Genomic DNA, 12547 nt, shown 5'->3' on the forward strand with positions numbered 1-12547 from the left:
GCTGCTACTCACTTTCTTAAAGCCACCTTCTCTCTTCCATTTCAATGTCTCCTGGGAGTGATCTTCCCTCCATCCCCACTGCAGGCCTTCAGGGCCCTGTTCCAGTTGGCAAATAAGCTCTCTCCTCCTTCATGTGCATCCTTCCCTCCCAGCCAGCCCCCTACGTATTGTTAGTATGGCGGAGACATGCGAATAACTTTGAAATGGGAATTCAATGACACAATAAATCAACCCCATCATGGAGTCTGGGTGCCATGGCCATCCATCACGCTGATGCGATTAAGATATGAAAAACCAGATGTCTCTGAGCTGTGTGCAGAGGCCCCCTCCCTGGCCTCTCTGCCTTTGAACTTCCCCTCCCCCAAGGATTTGCCACCCCATACCCTAGACTGCCGCTGCTTACGCAGCCTCCAGAGGGGGTGAAGGACTTTCATTCCTCGCAGTAACTCGGTGTCCGCCATTAAGAAGTCCCTAGGAGCCCAGGCCTGCAGGCCTCAGAGCTGTTAGCTGGCTGTACATGGCCTAATGTGGACAGGGTCTCCAAGTCTGGAGAAAGGCCGCTTTGCCCCACTTGTGCTGCCAGGAACCTTTCAATTGCATCAAGTTTTGAAACAAAACCAGCATCCCTTCAGGCTTGGCACCGCAATGTTGCAAAACGCAAACTGCTCTGGCGATTCCCACGCTTTCTCAGACATCCAGGCCCCTGGGGAGCTTGTTAAAGGGCCAGGGCCCTGCTGTGCACTCTGATCAGGTAGAGGGCCAGCCCCGTGTTTAATAGGTTCCCTGGGGAGGCCATGCAGATTTCCTGCATTTTGAGAAATACCCCAGGACATTCCTGGCTTTGTTGGCCAGGTTACTTATTCCCTTCCCATTAGAAGCGCGTGGATGGAGTATTGAGGGCATGTGAGAGGAGGGAGGCTGCAGGTCCGCTAATGAGCTGCAAACGGTCCACATTCCTGGCTGCATCTGTGTACAAACACATGAACAGGACTCTTAACGAGCTCTTCAGTCCCTGGAGCTCAGAGACAAAGCCTTCTGGTTCCGATCTGCTGCCAGGACTTCACACCCATTCCTCTCTCTGATCTTAGATCTCCCATCTGTCAAATATGGGGGGGCCCTTTAAATCACCGGAAGCCCCAGTGCCTGAATAGGCCTAGGAGCTGGGATTGTATCCACGTGTGTGACTTCAATGAGCATGGGAACATCTGTTTTACCGTCTATAAAGCAGGGCTGTAAAATGGATACTTAGTCCCCAAAGCTAATGAAAGAATGAGGGAAATCAGAGTTTGACAGTGGTAATTATTTTAATATTGTTATTATCATTAGCTCGGATGGCCCTTCTGGCTCTTGTAGACAGTCTCAGGTAAGTGTCTTCATTTGGTTCTCTTCACCTCCTGCTCCTCCTTCTTCAAAAGGAGGACAATTGAACTACTTTTGTGTGGTAAAATTAACGTGAGGATTTAGCGCTATAACCCATGGACACACTTATTCCAGTGCCTAGAACTACGGAGAGGGGTAGTAATTTGTTTTGGTTTCTATTTTATTTATTTATTGGCACCGGGGATCGAACTGGGTTCCTTGCGCTTACAAGGCAGGTGGCGGAACCACTGAGACAAATCCCCGGCCCATTTTGGATTCTATTTTAGACAGGGTCCCCCAGTGCAGTTCGGGCTGGCCTCCAGCTCTCCATGATCCTCTTGCCTTAGCCTCCCGAGTGCTGGGATTACAGGCGTGTGTGCCACCACACCCATTTTTTTTTTCCCCCGGTAAGGGGAATCCAACTCAGGACCTTGCGCTTGCAAGGCAGGCGTGGCGCCAATGAGCTAAATACCCGGCCCTGGATATATATATATTTTTAATAGCAAAACATTTATTGGCAGCACTCGTCATAGGGAATTTGCGCCTGTACATGGTACATACCCCAAGCTCGATTTGAAGCAGGGAAGTTTTACTCTTGGCGGTTCAGCCTGGCGACTTTTGGTTGCGGGTACGGGGTGGGGATGGGAGCGTCCCAAGGGTACCGCCCTTCCTCCCCTGTCCCCTCCCCCAACCATCAGGTTCCCTATCGGTTCAGCAGATGCGAGTCTGAGGATGTCAGCAGGTGTCGCTGCCCTGAATCCCCGGCTGTGCCCTGCACCTGGTGCTCACCACTACCCCCACCCCTTCCCAGCTCCTCCTAAAGCAAGAGACACGCAGTGGAGGGGAAAAGGCATAGCGATGCGGTGTAAACACACAGGTGTCTGGTCGCGCCCAAGTGACATCGAAGGGAGATCTCAGCACATTTAGGGGCCTTGGAGTCGCGGTGGGCCAGGCCTGGCTCCGCCCCGCCGTGGCCCGCCCCACAGCCCCGGCCCCGCCCCAGCTTCCTTTGACTCCTGCTCAGTAGCTGCCTCCTCCCCGTCTAGCATTAGGCTCCGCCTACGGACTCCCGGGTTGGGTGGCTCAGGGACTGGGCGTGGTTAACAGCGGCGCTAGGACCAGAGCAGAGCCGCGGACGTCACGGAAAGGCGCCGAGGCGGGCGCGGGTTGAGCCGGAGGCGGGAGCTATCGGTTCGGCGGTGCCGGGGCTCGGACCCAAACCCAGACGGGGACCTAGGCCGGAGCCCGTACCGGGGAACGGAGACGGGAGGGATTCTCTCCGGGGAGGGATCTGGCCGGGTAGGAGGTGGGACTTCCTCCGCCGGGTTTAGTTTTTCTCTGTCCGCGGCCGCGAGCAGTTTGAGCGCGCAGCTGCGTTTGTCCCTGCTCCTCCCCGGTGGACTGAGGCAGATCGGGGCGCGGCGGTGACCCCCGTGACACCTACGTGGGGGTCCTTCGTAGCTGTCCTGATCCGGGCAGAGGGGGCGCCCTGCTCCGGCCTCCTCACGCCGAGGCGAACCACCCGACCCTCGGCCCCAAGTCGTGGCAAGAAGGATGACCACGCTTACGCGACAGGACCTCAACTTTGGCCAAGGTAGGGAGGCTGCACCTGCGGGCAGGGGTGCGCATCGGTTGGAGGTTCCGAGCACCGGGTCTGCCCTTCGCAGTGGTGGCCGACGTGCTCTGCGAGTTCCTGGAGGTGGCCGTGCACCTGATCCTGTACGTGCGCGAGGTCTACCCGGTGGGCATCTTCCAGAAGCGCAAGAAATACAACGTGCCGGTGCAGGTGAGCACCACGTGGGCCCTAAGGCCCTGTGTGGTCCGGGGCGCCAGACTGGGTCCAGTGGGCGCACCAGAATCTCAGTACGGGTTAAAGGTGTATTTTATTATTTATTTATTTTTAATTATTATTTTAAAGCACAGTTTTGGGAAGACGGATGGAGACGGTGTGATTTTATGTATTTATTTAATTATTTTGGTACCGGGATCGAACTTAGGGTTAGGGTTTTCGAGGCAGGCGGCAGAATCACTGAGCCAAATCCCCAGCCCTAAAGGTGTTAGTACTTTCATTTCCCAGCAGCCGGAGGGCCGGGCAGCCCCCACACCTTCCGGCAGATGGGAAACCCCTGGTCTGTAGTTAGAGACCCAGTACTCCAGTTGCCCCCAGGCATGGCTGTATTTTAAAAGAGCTTCTGCAGCTGGGAAATTAATTGGGGGAGAGGATTCCTGCAAACTTGCAGCACTTTCTCTTTCCCCTCATCCAATCTAGATGGGGGTTTATGGTTAAAAGGCAGAGAAAGCAGTGAAAGGGAAGCTCTTTCTCCGCCCCCTGGAAGTGCTGGTCCCTTAGAAGGCTCTCTGTAAACAGTAAATGAATCCTGGAAGTTGGTAGAAGCTTAAAGAATAGTTGGAAAAAGAAACATGGATTTACATCTATTGGGCGACCACCCTGTATTCTTATCTCATTGAAACCTTTGTCTTTATGAGATCGTCACAGATGAAGCCCAGAAAGGTTAAGTAATTTGCCGGGGATCACACAGCTCTATAGGTGCTTAATTTTTGAACTGTGATTAAATTTCTGAGATCCTTTCTCATAGCGCATTTACATTCCATACACACAACTTTGTGTACAACTGTGGGGCTTTTCAGACTTGGGAGGTCCCTAATGCTAATGCTCATGTTGAAATTGAAATCTTGACTTTGAACTTCTCTCCATTGTGGGAAAAAATTCAGTTCTTAGTCCTCTGATGGAAAAAGGGGTCCCCAGGCAGCAAGACCTCTGTAGAGTTTCTGGGCTTCTGTCCAAAGGTAGGTGATGATGTGGGGTGTTGATGGATCCCGTCTGTGTCTCTGCCCTCAATGCCATGTGGTTGTGACAGATGTCCTGCCACCCGGAGCTGAATCAGTACATCCAGGACACACTTCACTGCGTCAAGCCACTCCTGGAGAAGGTGAGGGGTACTAGGGCCTTCTAGCCATGTCACCCCCAATCTGTGCCATGGGTCTACTCTGGGATGGGGTGATGCTGGGCCTGTATGGGGTCCCCTAGCTCTAACACCCAGAAGCCTGCACTCTGGAGACCCTCCCACCCATCAGATGGGCCCTGTTTGGGGGAGCTCCCAGGTTATTGGGGTATTTCTGAGTGGGTTCTAGAATTTTCTCCCGTCTGCCCCCAACTATATCTCTGTCCTGTCTGGGCCATGAGGGACTTCCCTGCTGCCCTATCCTGGGACCCGGATGGGAGCCAGCCAACCTGTCCCAGCCTGGACCACTCAGTCTGAGGGTGCAGACACCAACTTCTCCAACCTGCTCTCTGGGTCTCAGGCAGCAGAGGGCTGGGAGGGGTGGAGTAGGACTGTAGGGCACACAGCTCTGGCTGGAAAGGGGACTCATGTCTTTGCAGAATGATGTGGAGAAAGTGGTGGTGGTGATTTTAGATAAAGAGCATAGACCTGTGGAGAAGTTTGTCTTTGAGATCACACAGCCTCCCTTGCTGTCCATCAGGTGAGCTGGCCGGAGGAATCTGCTGGTTGGTGTGTCCTCTGTAGAGTGACCCCTGTTGCTAGAGAGCTTTTAACTTTAAGGCAGCCTCTGACACCCTCTGTAAAGGCCTGGGAGGAGAGATGACCAGCCATGCCATTTGTGGCTGAGCCCCGGCTGGCCACACTGCTGTGGATGGCACACAGGTGACACAGACACCTTCCTGGGCACAACAAAGCATCTTGGCATTGGTGAACACTAGCCCAGCCTTGTGTTATACAGATGGAGAAACCATGGTCCAAAAGAAGGACATGCTACCCAATGTCACCCCAGAGGCGGCAGAGCAGGGCACAATTGTCCAGTCCATGGTACACTAGAAGCTGACCCTGCTACATGTGTGGTGGCCCTCCCTCTCTGCACTCCCTGTGAGGCCAATGTACTAGAATCTGGCACCAACCTGTTCCCACCAACTGTGTGGTCTCCTGCTATGTGAAGAGGCTTGGGCTGTGTCCTGCTTCTTTCCATTGGCTGCACATGGAACATCCTAGGCCCACTATGCCTTCCTCCATTGTGTATCTGGCCAGCACCCTCAGAGGGACTACAGGGCCCTAGGTCCAGATCAGCTTTGGCGGGGTGGGGATACCTGCTGGTGGCCAGGGACACCTGCAAGATGCGGATTTCCTTTCTTGTCCCCAGCTCTGACTCCCTGCTCTCCCACGTGGAGCAGCTGCTCCGAGCCTTCATCCTGAAGATCAGTGTGTGTGATGCTGTCCTGGACCACAATCCCCCAGGTGTGCCCCACCCTCCTTTCCCTGTGGTTACCTTGGGCAGTGCAAAGCTAGTCTCTCCCTTCCTGCCCCTCAGAACCACCTCCTCTAGGAAGCCTACTAGAGTTCCCTCGGCTTCAGGCCCCTGCTGCCTGTGATTTCCTCAGCACTTGTCTAGAAAGACACTTACAGGGCTGACAAGGCAGTGAGCACAGGGGAAGAGCCCAGCCCGATGCAGGCCTGGGGCAGCCTGGCCTTGATTGATCCCATTCCCACCTCTCCAGGCTGTACCTTCACTGTCTTGGTGCATACAAGAGAAGCTGCCACTCGAAATATGGAGAAGATCCAGGTCATCAAGGTGAGATGAGACTGCTCTAGGGGTGGCCAGGGAAGCAGGTGAGGACAGTTTCAGGTTGCCAGAGTATTGCCTATGGTCAGTGCCCTTATGTCCTGCTTACATTAGTGCCCGGCACCTGACAGCTTCTGTGGATCAACCACATGGTCACACACCTGGGTCATTGCTCCCTCTGGTTACCCAGAGCTTGGAGGAGCCCAGGTGGAATCCTATGTGGGCTGCCAGCTTATCCTAGCTCTTCCCAAGTTGAGTTCTCAAGGGAGGGGTCCTTGCCCAGTAGCTTCTGGGTCAGTGGTGGGGGCTGTTACTTCAGTTAGGTTCCCAGCCACCCTGATGGAGGAGCCTGTGTGAGCTGCCTTGTAGGCAGCTCCCTGGGGATTTTGAGGACCCTAGCTCTGGAGGAGAGGGATAGCCAAACATGCCCTCGCCGTGGTCCCCTCCCTAGGACTTCCCCTGGATCCTGGCAGATGAGCAGGATGTCCACATGCATGACCCCCGGCTGATACCCCTAAAAACCATGACATCAGACATTTTAAAGGTAAGCTGCAGGGAATCAAAGAATCTTTATTTAAGAGGTGGGGCCCAGAGCCAAGGCCTGGCCAGGAGGCTCGCCATTCAAGGTTTGGGGGACAGGGTTAGGGATGTCTGGTGTGAGGCTCCTCCCATCCCTCCATTCCCCTCCATCCTGGCTGTCCTCACCTTTGGTGGCAATCTGCCTGCCAGGAGCCCTGGGTGGTTCCCATTGCTGAGGCAATTGCTTTCTTTTGGTACTAGGCGGGGATCGAACTTGGGTCCTTGTGCTTGCAAGGCAGGCGGCAGAACCACTGAGTTAAATACCCAGCCCTGCTGTGACAATTTCTTTCTATTAGATGCAGCTCTATGTGGAAGAGCGAGCTCATAAAAGCAGCTGAGGGTCAGCCTGCACCTGCCGATGGACCACGGACCACAACTGTTGGACTCTGGGGACCCAGGTGCAACAGTGCCACAGGTCCCCCCTCCAAGTGCTCTTACTGCCCCTGTGCAGGGGCCAACCCCCAGCCGGGGCTGTTCAGGTCCACTTGGTTCCATGGAGGAAGCATCCCCAGGAGGGCAGCAAGGGACACTGGAACCTCAGTTTCCCATCTCTTGGGGCTCAACTGGCCAACACCGTCTGTCTCAAATACTGTGAGTCATTTCAATAAAGTGCCCTCAGGGCTGGCTGGGGTGTCTCCAGAGTGAGGGACAGTTACAGCCAAGTAAACTTGGGAAGGCTGCTCCTCCAGCAGAGTGCCACCCCGTCACCATCCACACACCCAACCAACCCTAGACTGGTTTCACTGAAAACATTTATTATATAACAAAAGGCAATGGCCAGTGTGACCACAGGTTTCTGGCAGCTGGTGGGAATTTACTGCCCGCTGCTGGCCCAGCTGTTGCCTGGAAGAACCTCCAGCTGACTCGGATAGAGGACGGACGAATGGTGGCCAGGTGTCATCCCAACTGTGCATTCAGGGGAGAGGGCAACTGGGCAGCTTCCTTCACTTCTACCTTGTGGGACAGAGCGGTGGACGGGGCCGGCTCCCTGGTCATCTTGTTACTAACAACGATGCTGCTGTTGGTGACCCGGGGCCCGTACCAGCCTGCCCAGAACTGGGTGTCGTGGCCCCCGTGCTGGAAGAGGATGTAGCGGACGCCGGGAGGGTAGTCTGAGAAGGTGTGGGAGACCTGGGGGGAGGTGGAGAGGTGACTCCTAAGCCAAAAGGCGAGGAGCTTGCCAGGCTGGGAGAAATGGGTGGCAGGTGGGCGCAGCCTCACCTCTGTCCACATGGCGTCGTTCCATTGCTCGATGGTCATAGGCGGGGGCTCGAAGGAGGCCAGGGTGATGTAGTCAGCTGAGACCAGCTGGACTTGGATCCGGTAGGTGCAGCCACAGTCCCTTCTGGCAGCGAACCTGGAGGAGGTGGGAGAGCTGTGCACCAAGCCCCCCAGCCGGCCCTGGGGACAGACAGGCAGCAGGCCACACACAGAGCGGCTCCATTCCCTGAGCTTGCTTCTCTGCCGGGCCTGGCCTGCTTCAGGGACCTCTCTGTCCTGCCACACCCTAGGGAAGGCCATTTCTTCATGCAGGGCCTAAAAGGGCAACTTTTGGGGGGGAATTCTGCTAAAGAGGTGACCTTGAAGAGCACGAGGCCCTGACTGTCCCAGCCATGTCACCTGTGCATTACCATGGATGGGATGTCCAGGTGGGGACCTCTGGGGTGGGGGCTGCACAGAGCTCAGCCTTGCCCAGGTGCCCCTCAGGCCTCGTTCTTTTCTCCTATGGTGCTGCCTGGGCCCTGGCTGGACTGGGGTCCGGATCTGCGTGGGCCAGGCCAAGGCCTTGCATTGGTTCTGTGCCCAGAGTAGGGGCTCAAGAAAGACCTGTGAGCTAGGTGTGGCTCAGTGGCAGCGCAGGTGTTCTGGACACTCAGGGCCCTGGGTTCAAGCCCCAGGACTGCAAAGAAGAAACATCACGGGAAAGTCAGGAGACACTGGCAAGAAGGTGTATTTCCAGGAAGTCCACAGAGGCCTAGGGTGCTCTGTTCCTGTTAGGGGCCTTCACTGGCAGGCCTCAGTCTCCTCACTGCAGACTGGGGACCTCACAGGCACTGGGTGGGAGAGGGAGGGCAGGTCCAGGTCCGCCAGGCTCTATGACAGGCTGAGCACCGAGTGGGCACTTGCTGTGGGTTTTCTGAGGAGGGCAGGATGTGGAATGAGGGCATGCAGGCCACTTACCAGTCCTTCACCTCAATGTCTGGCCGAAATGTGTCCAGTAGCTCCTCCCAGTAGCCCTCAGCTTTGAGGTCCACCATCTGGGACTTGAGGCACAGGCTGGGGAGGTGGGGAGCAGGGCTGCATTCCAGAAGTGATGTGCAGTGCCCTCTTGTGGCCCTGGCAGCCCTCAGGGCACTAGGGAGATCAAAGGGGCCCTGGGGCACCCTGTGACTGCCACACCACAGGCCTCATCTTCAGGGCACCATGGAGGCCCCCCGGGACCCCCAATCCTATGTTGGCATCTGGTAGACACCTTGACCTACTTACTGCCCTGCCCAGTCAGCTCCTGGCTACCTGAACCCGATCTCTGCCCACTGCCCAGTGCACTTACGTGTTTGGGAACTGCTTCCCTCCAGCTTCCAGAGACCCTTACCTGGCCTGAGACTTGGCAAAGGTGTCCCACTCCCTCCCCTCAGCACAGGCTCTGCTCAGTTCTCACCCGTAGGATGTGACAAAGTAGTTCTTGACTTTGGGGTCAGGAAAGTCCGTGCCATGGTCCCCGGGGAGTCTCTCCACCTTCCACTTGCTCCCCTGGTTGGCATCAAGCTGCCACGATTCCATGTTCTCTAGAAAGAGCGGAAGCCAAGTTGCAATCCCCTCCATCGATGTGTTTTTTTGGGATTGGATGTAGGGCCTCTCACACTGGGCTGCACCCCAAGTCCTGGCCTGGGAGGAGACTTTGGACATGGGGGCTTGCTGTGTTCAGCTTTCTGGGGCTGCAGACACCCAGGGTTCATCAGCACTCTGTCCCCAGCTGGCTGATCTCAAGTGGGCATGGAAGCAACAGAAATGCTAAACCAACCCTTCCCTCACATCCATGTTGCCGTGGGGCTCTGATACCCAAGTTTCAGTTCTTAAGCTGTATCTGGAAGGGTCCGTGACAGTGTTGACCCCAGGGCTGCTGGGACTTCCTTCTAGCCACAGGACACAAGCCTAGGGGATGGGACAGAGGCCTGTCTGGTCTGGTGGGTTTGTCAGTGGGTTGGGGGAGCCTGCTGTTGGGACAGGACTCAGATACTCAGGGTACCAGATGGGGACCCAGGATAGCAGTTCATGGCCTGTGTCCATGAAGGTCATCTGTCAGGTGGGTCCTGTTTCAGACTGAACTCCGAGGACCTCGGAAAGCCTCCGTGCTTCTCCACCAAGCTGTCCAGAACCACCACAGGAAGCCCTGTTCCAAACTGCTGGGGGATTCCAGGACCTGGGCCTGAACCAAGCGTAGGCCTGGGTACAGTGGCCTGAGCAGCGTGGGCTGACCATGGCTGGCCATGGGGCCTGGCACCAGACGGTGCAGACTGCTGGCGCTAGAGCTGGCTGGCTGGGCAGCTCCCGAACAGAATCTAGGGCAGGCGGGGAGATTGTCTGGTGTCACCTACAGGGCCTCTGAGAGGGCCTGAGGCTACATCAGCCAGGCCTAGACCTCAAAGGTGGTAGTCAGGATCTCTGGGCAAGCCATGAATCTCTGGGACCAAGGTGCCACACCCAGGAAATGCAGCACACTCTGCTGACTCTTGGGATTCTAGTGAGTCCGAGGAGAAAACCCATGACGAGAGGGCTGTGAATGCACAGACAGAACTCAGTGGCAGCTGGAGCTACAAGGAGCACATACCCTAGACACAGGAGGTGCTGAGGAAGCAAGGGCACGTGACAGGTGTTAGGGTTCTGAGCACAACAGGCAGGGGGGACGGCAAGCGCAAAGGCCTGAGGTCTAGGAAAGGGAAACAACAGCTGCAACAGCAGCCCCCGCCCACCTCAGCCCACCTTCAGCACAGGGGTTGTGCAGGAGGTTCCTGCGGAGGCTGCACAGGAAGTAGAAGACCTTCCAGTCGGCCACAGGCTGGGCCCAGTCCTCGGTGATGAAGCCCTCGCGCAGGCACTTGCGCTTCCAGAGGGTCCCGAGGTCGATGAGGTCCCGCCAGAGGCTGCAGACGGGGCGACAGTGCAGCAGCAGCTGGCGGGCGGGCAAGCACAGGAAGAGCTCCAGCAGGATGTTCTCGGGCAGCGCGTTGATGCTGACCGGGGCCATGGCGGAGGGGCGGGGGCACAAGCCTGTGTGGGGACAGAGGGGATGAGCCTTGGCCGCCTGGAAGGTGGCTCCTCGGGACCCAGGGACTGACTCCCCACTCCTGTGCCCTCTTGTGAAGTTGAGGCGATAGGGGGCGTCTCTGGGACCCTTCTCATATGCAGGAGGGGTCCCAGCCTGTGCACATTTGGAAGACTGCAATAAAAATTCAACACAGTTGAACGTGTGGTGTGCACCTGTAGTCCCAGCTACTCCTACTAGGGGTGCTAAGGCAGGAGGAGTTGGAGCCCCTGTCACAAAAAGAAAAAAGTTAAAGTCTAAGGACATTTGTTTTTTTTTTTTGTTACTGAGATCAAACTCAGGACTTTGTGCTTGCCAGGCAGGCACTCTATCCCCACCCCCTGTCTCCATTAAAAAAAAAACTTGCCTCTTTTTTTCCCCAGTACTGGAGATTGACTCCAGGGTCTTTGTTCTGAGGCCCATCTTAACCCTTTTAACTTTTTAAATCTTGAGACAGGTTCCCACTAAATTCTGAGGCTGGGCTCAAACTCCTCCTGCCTCAGCCTGCCACACTGCTAGGAATTACAGGAATTCACCACTATGCACCGCCCCCCTTGCTTCATTTGGAAGCCAGTAGGTGACCTGTAAGATTTTGCCAAGGCTTGTGGGTTCTGTGAGAATCTTGTTCTAATGGTGAGAGTTCGCCATCAGAGTATAAATCTGGTGTTTCGGTGGAGGGTTTGCTGCAGGGAAAAGGTTTCCCTCCCCTTAGGTGCTCCTGTGGCCTGGAAGTCACATGAAGCACCACACCCAGGACAGTCACAGCCCCAATGACTAGACAGAAGGCAGAATCTGTGGCAAAGGGACTTCAGCGGCAGGGGTGGCCCGGGCAGGCTCCGGGTCCTCACACAGAGGAGCCTTTTCTGCTCATACCAGGGGAACATGATACCCTCCCTCCCCACAAGGGGAACAGGAAGCTGATGGTCTCTTCCGCTCTTCCATTGAGATGCAGCCCCCAAAGTAGCAGCCTGCTGAGAGCCCCTCTCCCAGGAACATGGGTGGGTGTGCACCCTGGCTTTCAGCAGAGAAAAAAGTATAGGCGGATGAGCGAGGTACTTGTGTCCTGTGGGAAATGGCTGGATGGGGAGCTTCCCGGCACCGCCACGGTGGCAAGGTCTGAGTGGAAGCAGTTTTGAAAAACATAAAATCGGGCCAGGAGTTTAGCTCAGTGGTGCCACTGCCTGCCTCGCAAGCACAAGGACCTGAGTTCTATCCCTGGACCAAACCCCCCACCAAAAAACAAAATCAAAATCTAACTAGGCGGGCTTGGACATGCCTGGAATCCCAGTATTTGGGAGGCCGAGGCAGAAGGATCATCATCACTAGTTTTAGGCCAGCCTGGATGACATACTTAGACCCGACCTGGAAAAAAATTGAATTAAAAGAAGTCTGGACATGTAGTTCAGTGCAAAGGCCCTGGATTCAATCACAAGTACAGGAATTGGGGGAAATCAGTCAATTTAAAACTGCTCACAAGCTGGGTATTTAGCACAGTGGCGCCACGCCTGCCTCGCTAGTGCAAGGTCCTGAGTTCGATTCCCGGTACCGGGGAACGGGGGGAGGGCGGAAATGCTAATAACTTCTAAAAGCACTGCAAGCCAAATTAAGCCAACTGGGTTCTGCAGTGGTGGGGTGCAAACGGTTTCCCACTGTGAGACCCGGCCTGCGCCACCTCCCCACCCCTACCCCCGGTCCGGGAGACCAGGGCCG

The 12547-nt window shown here is 55.9% G+C and overlaps 2 protein-coding genes across 5 annotated transcripts; one reads left to right on the forward strand and one right to left on the reverse strand.

Annotated features, from left to right (window-relative positions):
• Nucleotides 1-1868: 1868 nt before the first annotated feature.
• Mad2l2 (mitotic arrest deficient 2 like 2) lies at nt 1869-6934 on the forward strand. Its single transcript, XM_010628139.3, has 8 exons — nt 1869-2953; nt 3027-3145; nt 4239-4310; nt 4763-4863; nt 5536-5630; nt 5891-5964; nt 6407-6499; nt 6831-6934. Exons 1-8 carry the CDS (start codon nt 2914-2916, stop codon nt 6870-6872), a joined length of 636 nt encoding a protein of 211 aa, XP_010626441.1. The 5' UTR covers nt 1869-2913; the 3' UTR covers nt 6873-6934.
• An 89-nt stretch (nt 6935-7023) lies between these two features.
• On the reverse strand, nt 7024-12015 carry LOC104864879 (F-box only protein 6). 4 transcript variants are annotated; one of them, XM_010628135.2, is made up of 6 exons: nt 11420-12015; nt 10516-10803; nt 9194-9320; nt 8716-8889; nt 7756-7891; nt 7024-7665 (listed from the first exon to the last, which is right to left on the reverse strand). In XM_010628135.2, exons 2-6 carry the CDS (start codon nt 10778-10780, stop codon nt 7432-7434), a joined length of 936 nt encoding a protein of 311 aa, XP_010626437.1. In that variant the 5' UTR covers nt 10781-10803; nt 11420-12015; the 3' UTR covers nt 7024-7431. The 4 variants fall into 4 exon arrangements, with proteins under 4 accessions (XP_010626437.1, XP_010626436.1, XP_010626438.1 ...); XM_010628134.3 differs by lacking the exon at nt 11420-12015 and having other exon boundaries at nt 10516-11025; XM_010628136.3 differs by lacking the exon at nt 11420-12015 and having other exon boundaries at nt 8716-8832; nt 10516-11024.
• Nucleotides 12016-12547: the final 532 nt, after the last annotated feature.

Source organism: Fukomys damarensis, unplaced genomic scaffold (assembly GCF_012274545.1).
Source record: "Fukomys damarensis isolate Sample0158 unplaced genomic scaffold, DMR_v1.0_HiC HiC_scaffold_23, whole genome shotgun sequence".
In the NCBI taxonomy this organism is placed as follows: Eukaryota; Metazoa; Chordata; class Mammalia; order Rodentia; family Bathyergidae; genus Fukomys; species Fukomys damarensis.

What these genes read in the sequence shown, in the direction of transcription:
- Mad2l2 (XM_010628139.3), top strand. Translation starts at nt 2,914, where the DNA reads ATGACCACGCTTACGCGACAGGACCTCAACTTTGGCCAAG. An exon ending in GGACCTCAACTTTGGCCAAG is followed by an intron (nt 2,954 to 3,026) that starts GTAGGGAGGCTG and finishes TGCCCTTCGCAG; the next exon opens with TGGTGGCCGACGTGCTCTGC. An exon ending in TGACATCAGACATTTTAAAG is followed by an intron (nt 6,500 to 6,830) that starts GTAAGCTGCAGG and finishes TCTTTCTATTAG; the next exon opens with ATGCAGCTCTATGTGGAAGA.
- LOC104864879 (XM_010628135.2), bottom strand. Translation starts at nt 10,780, where the DNA reads ATGGCCCCGGTCAGCATCAACGCGCTGCCCGAGAACATCCTGCTGGAG. An exon ending in GACATTGAGGTGAAGGACTG is followed by an intron (nt 7,892 to 8,715) that starts GTAAGTGGCCTG and finishes CACCTCCTCCAG; the next exon opens with GTTCGCTGCCAGAAGGGACT. An exon ending in ACGACGCCATGTGGACAGAG is followed by an intron (nt 7,666 to 7,755) that starts GTGAGGCTGCGC and finishes ACCTCCCCCCAG; the next exon opens with GTCTCCCACACCTTCTCAGA.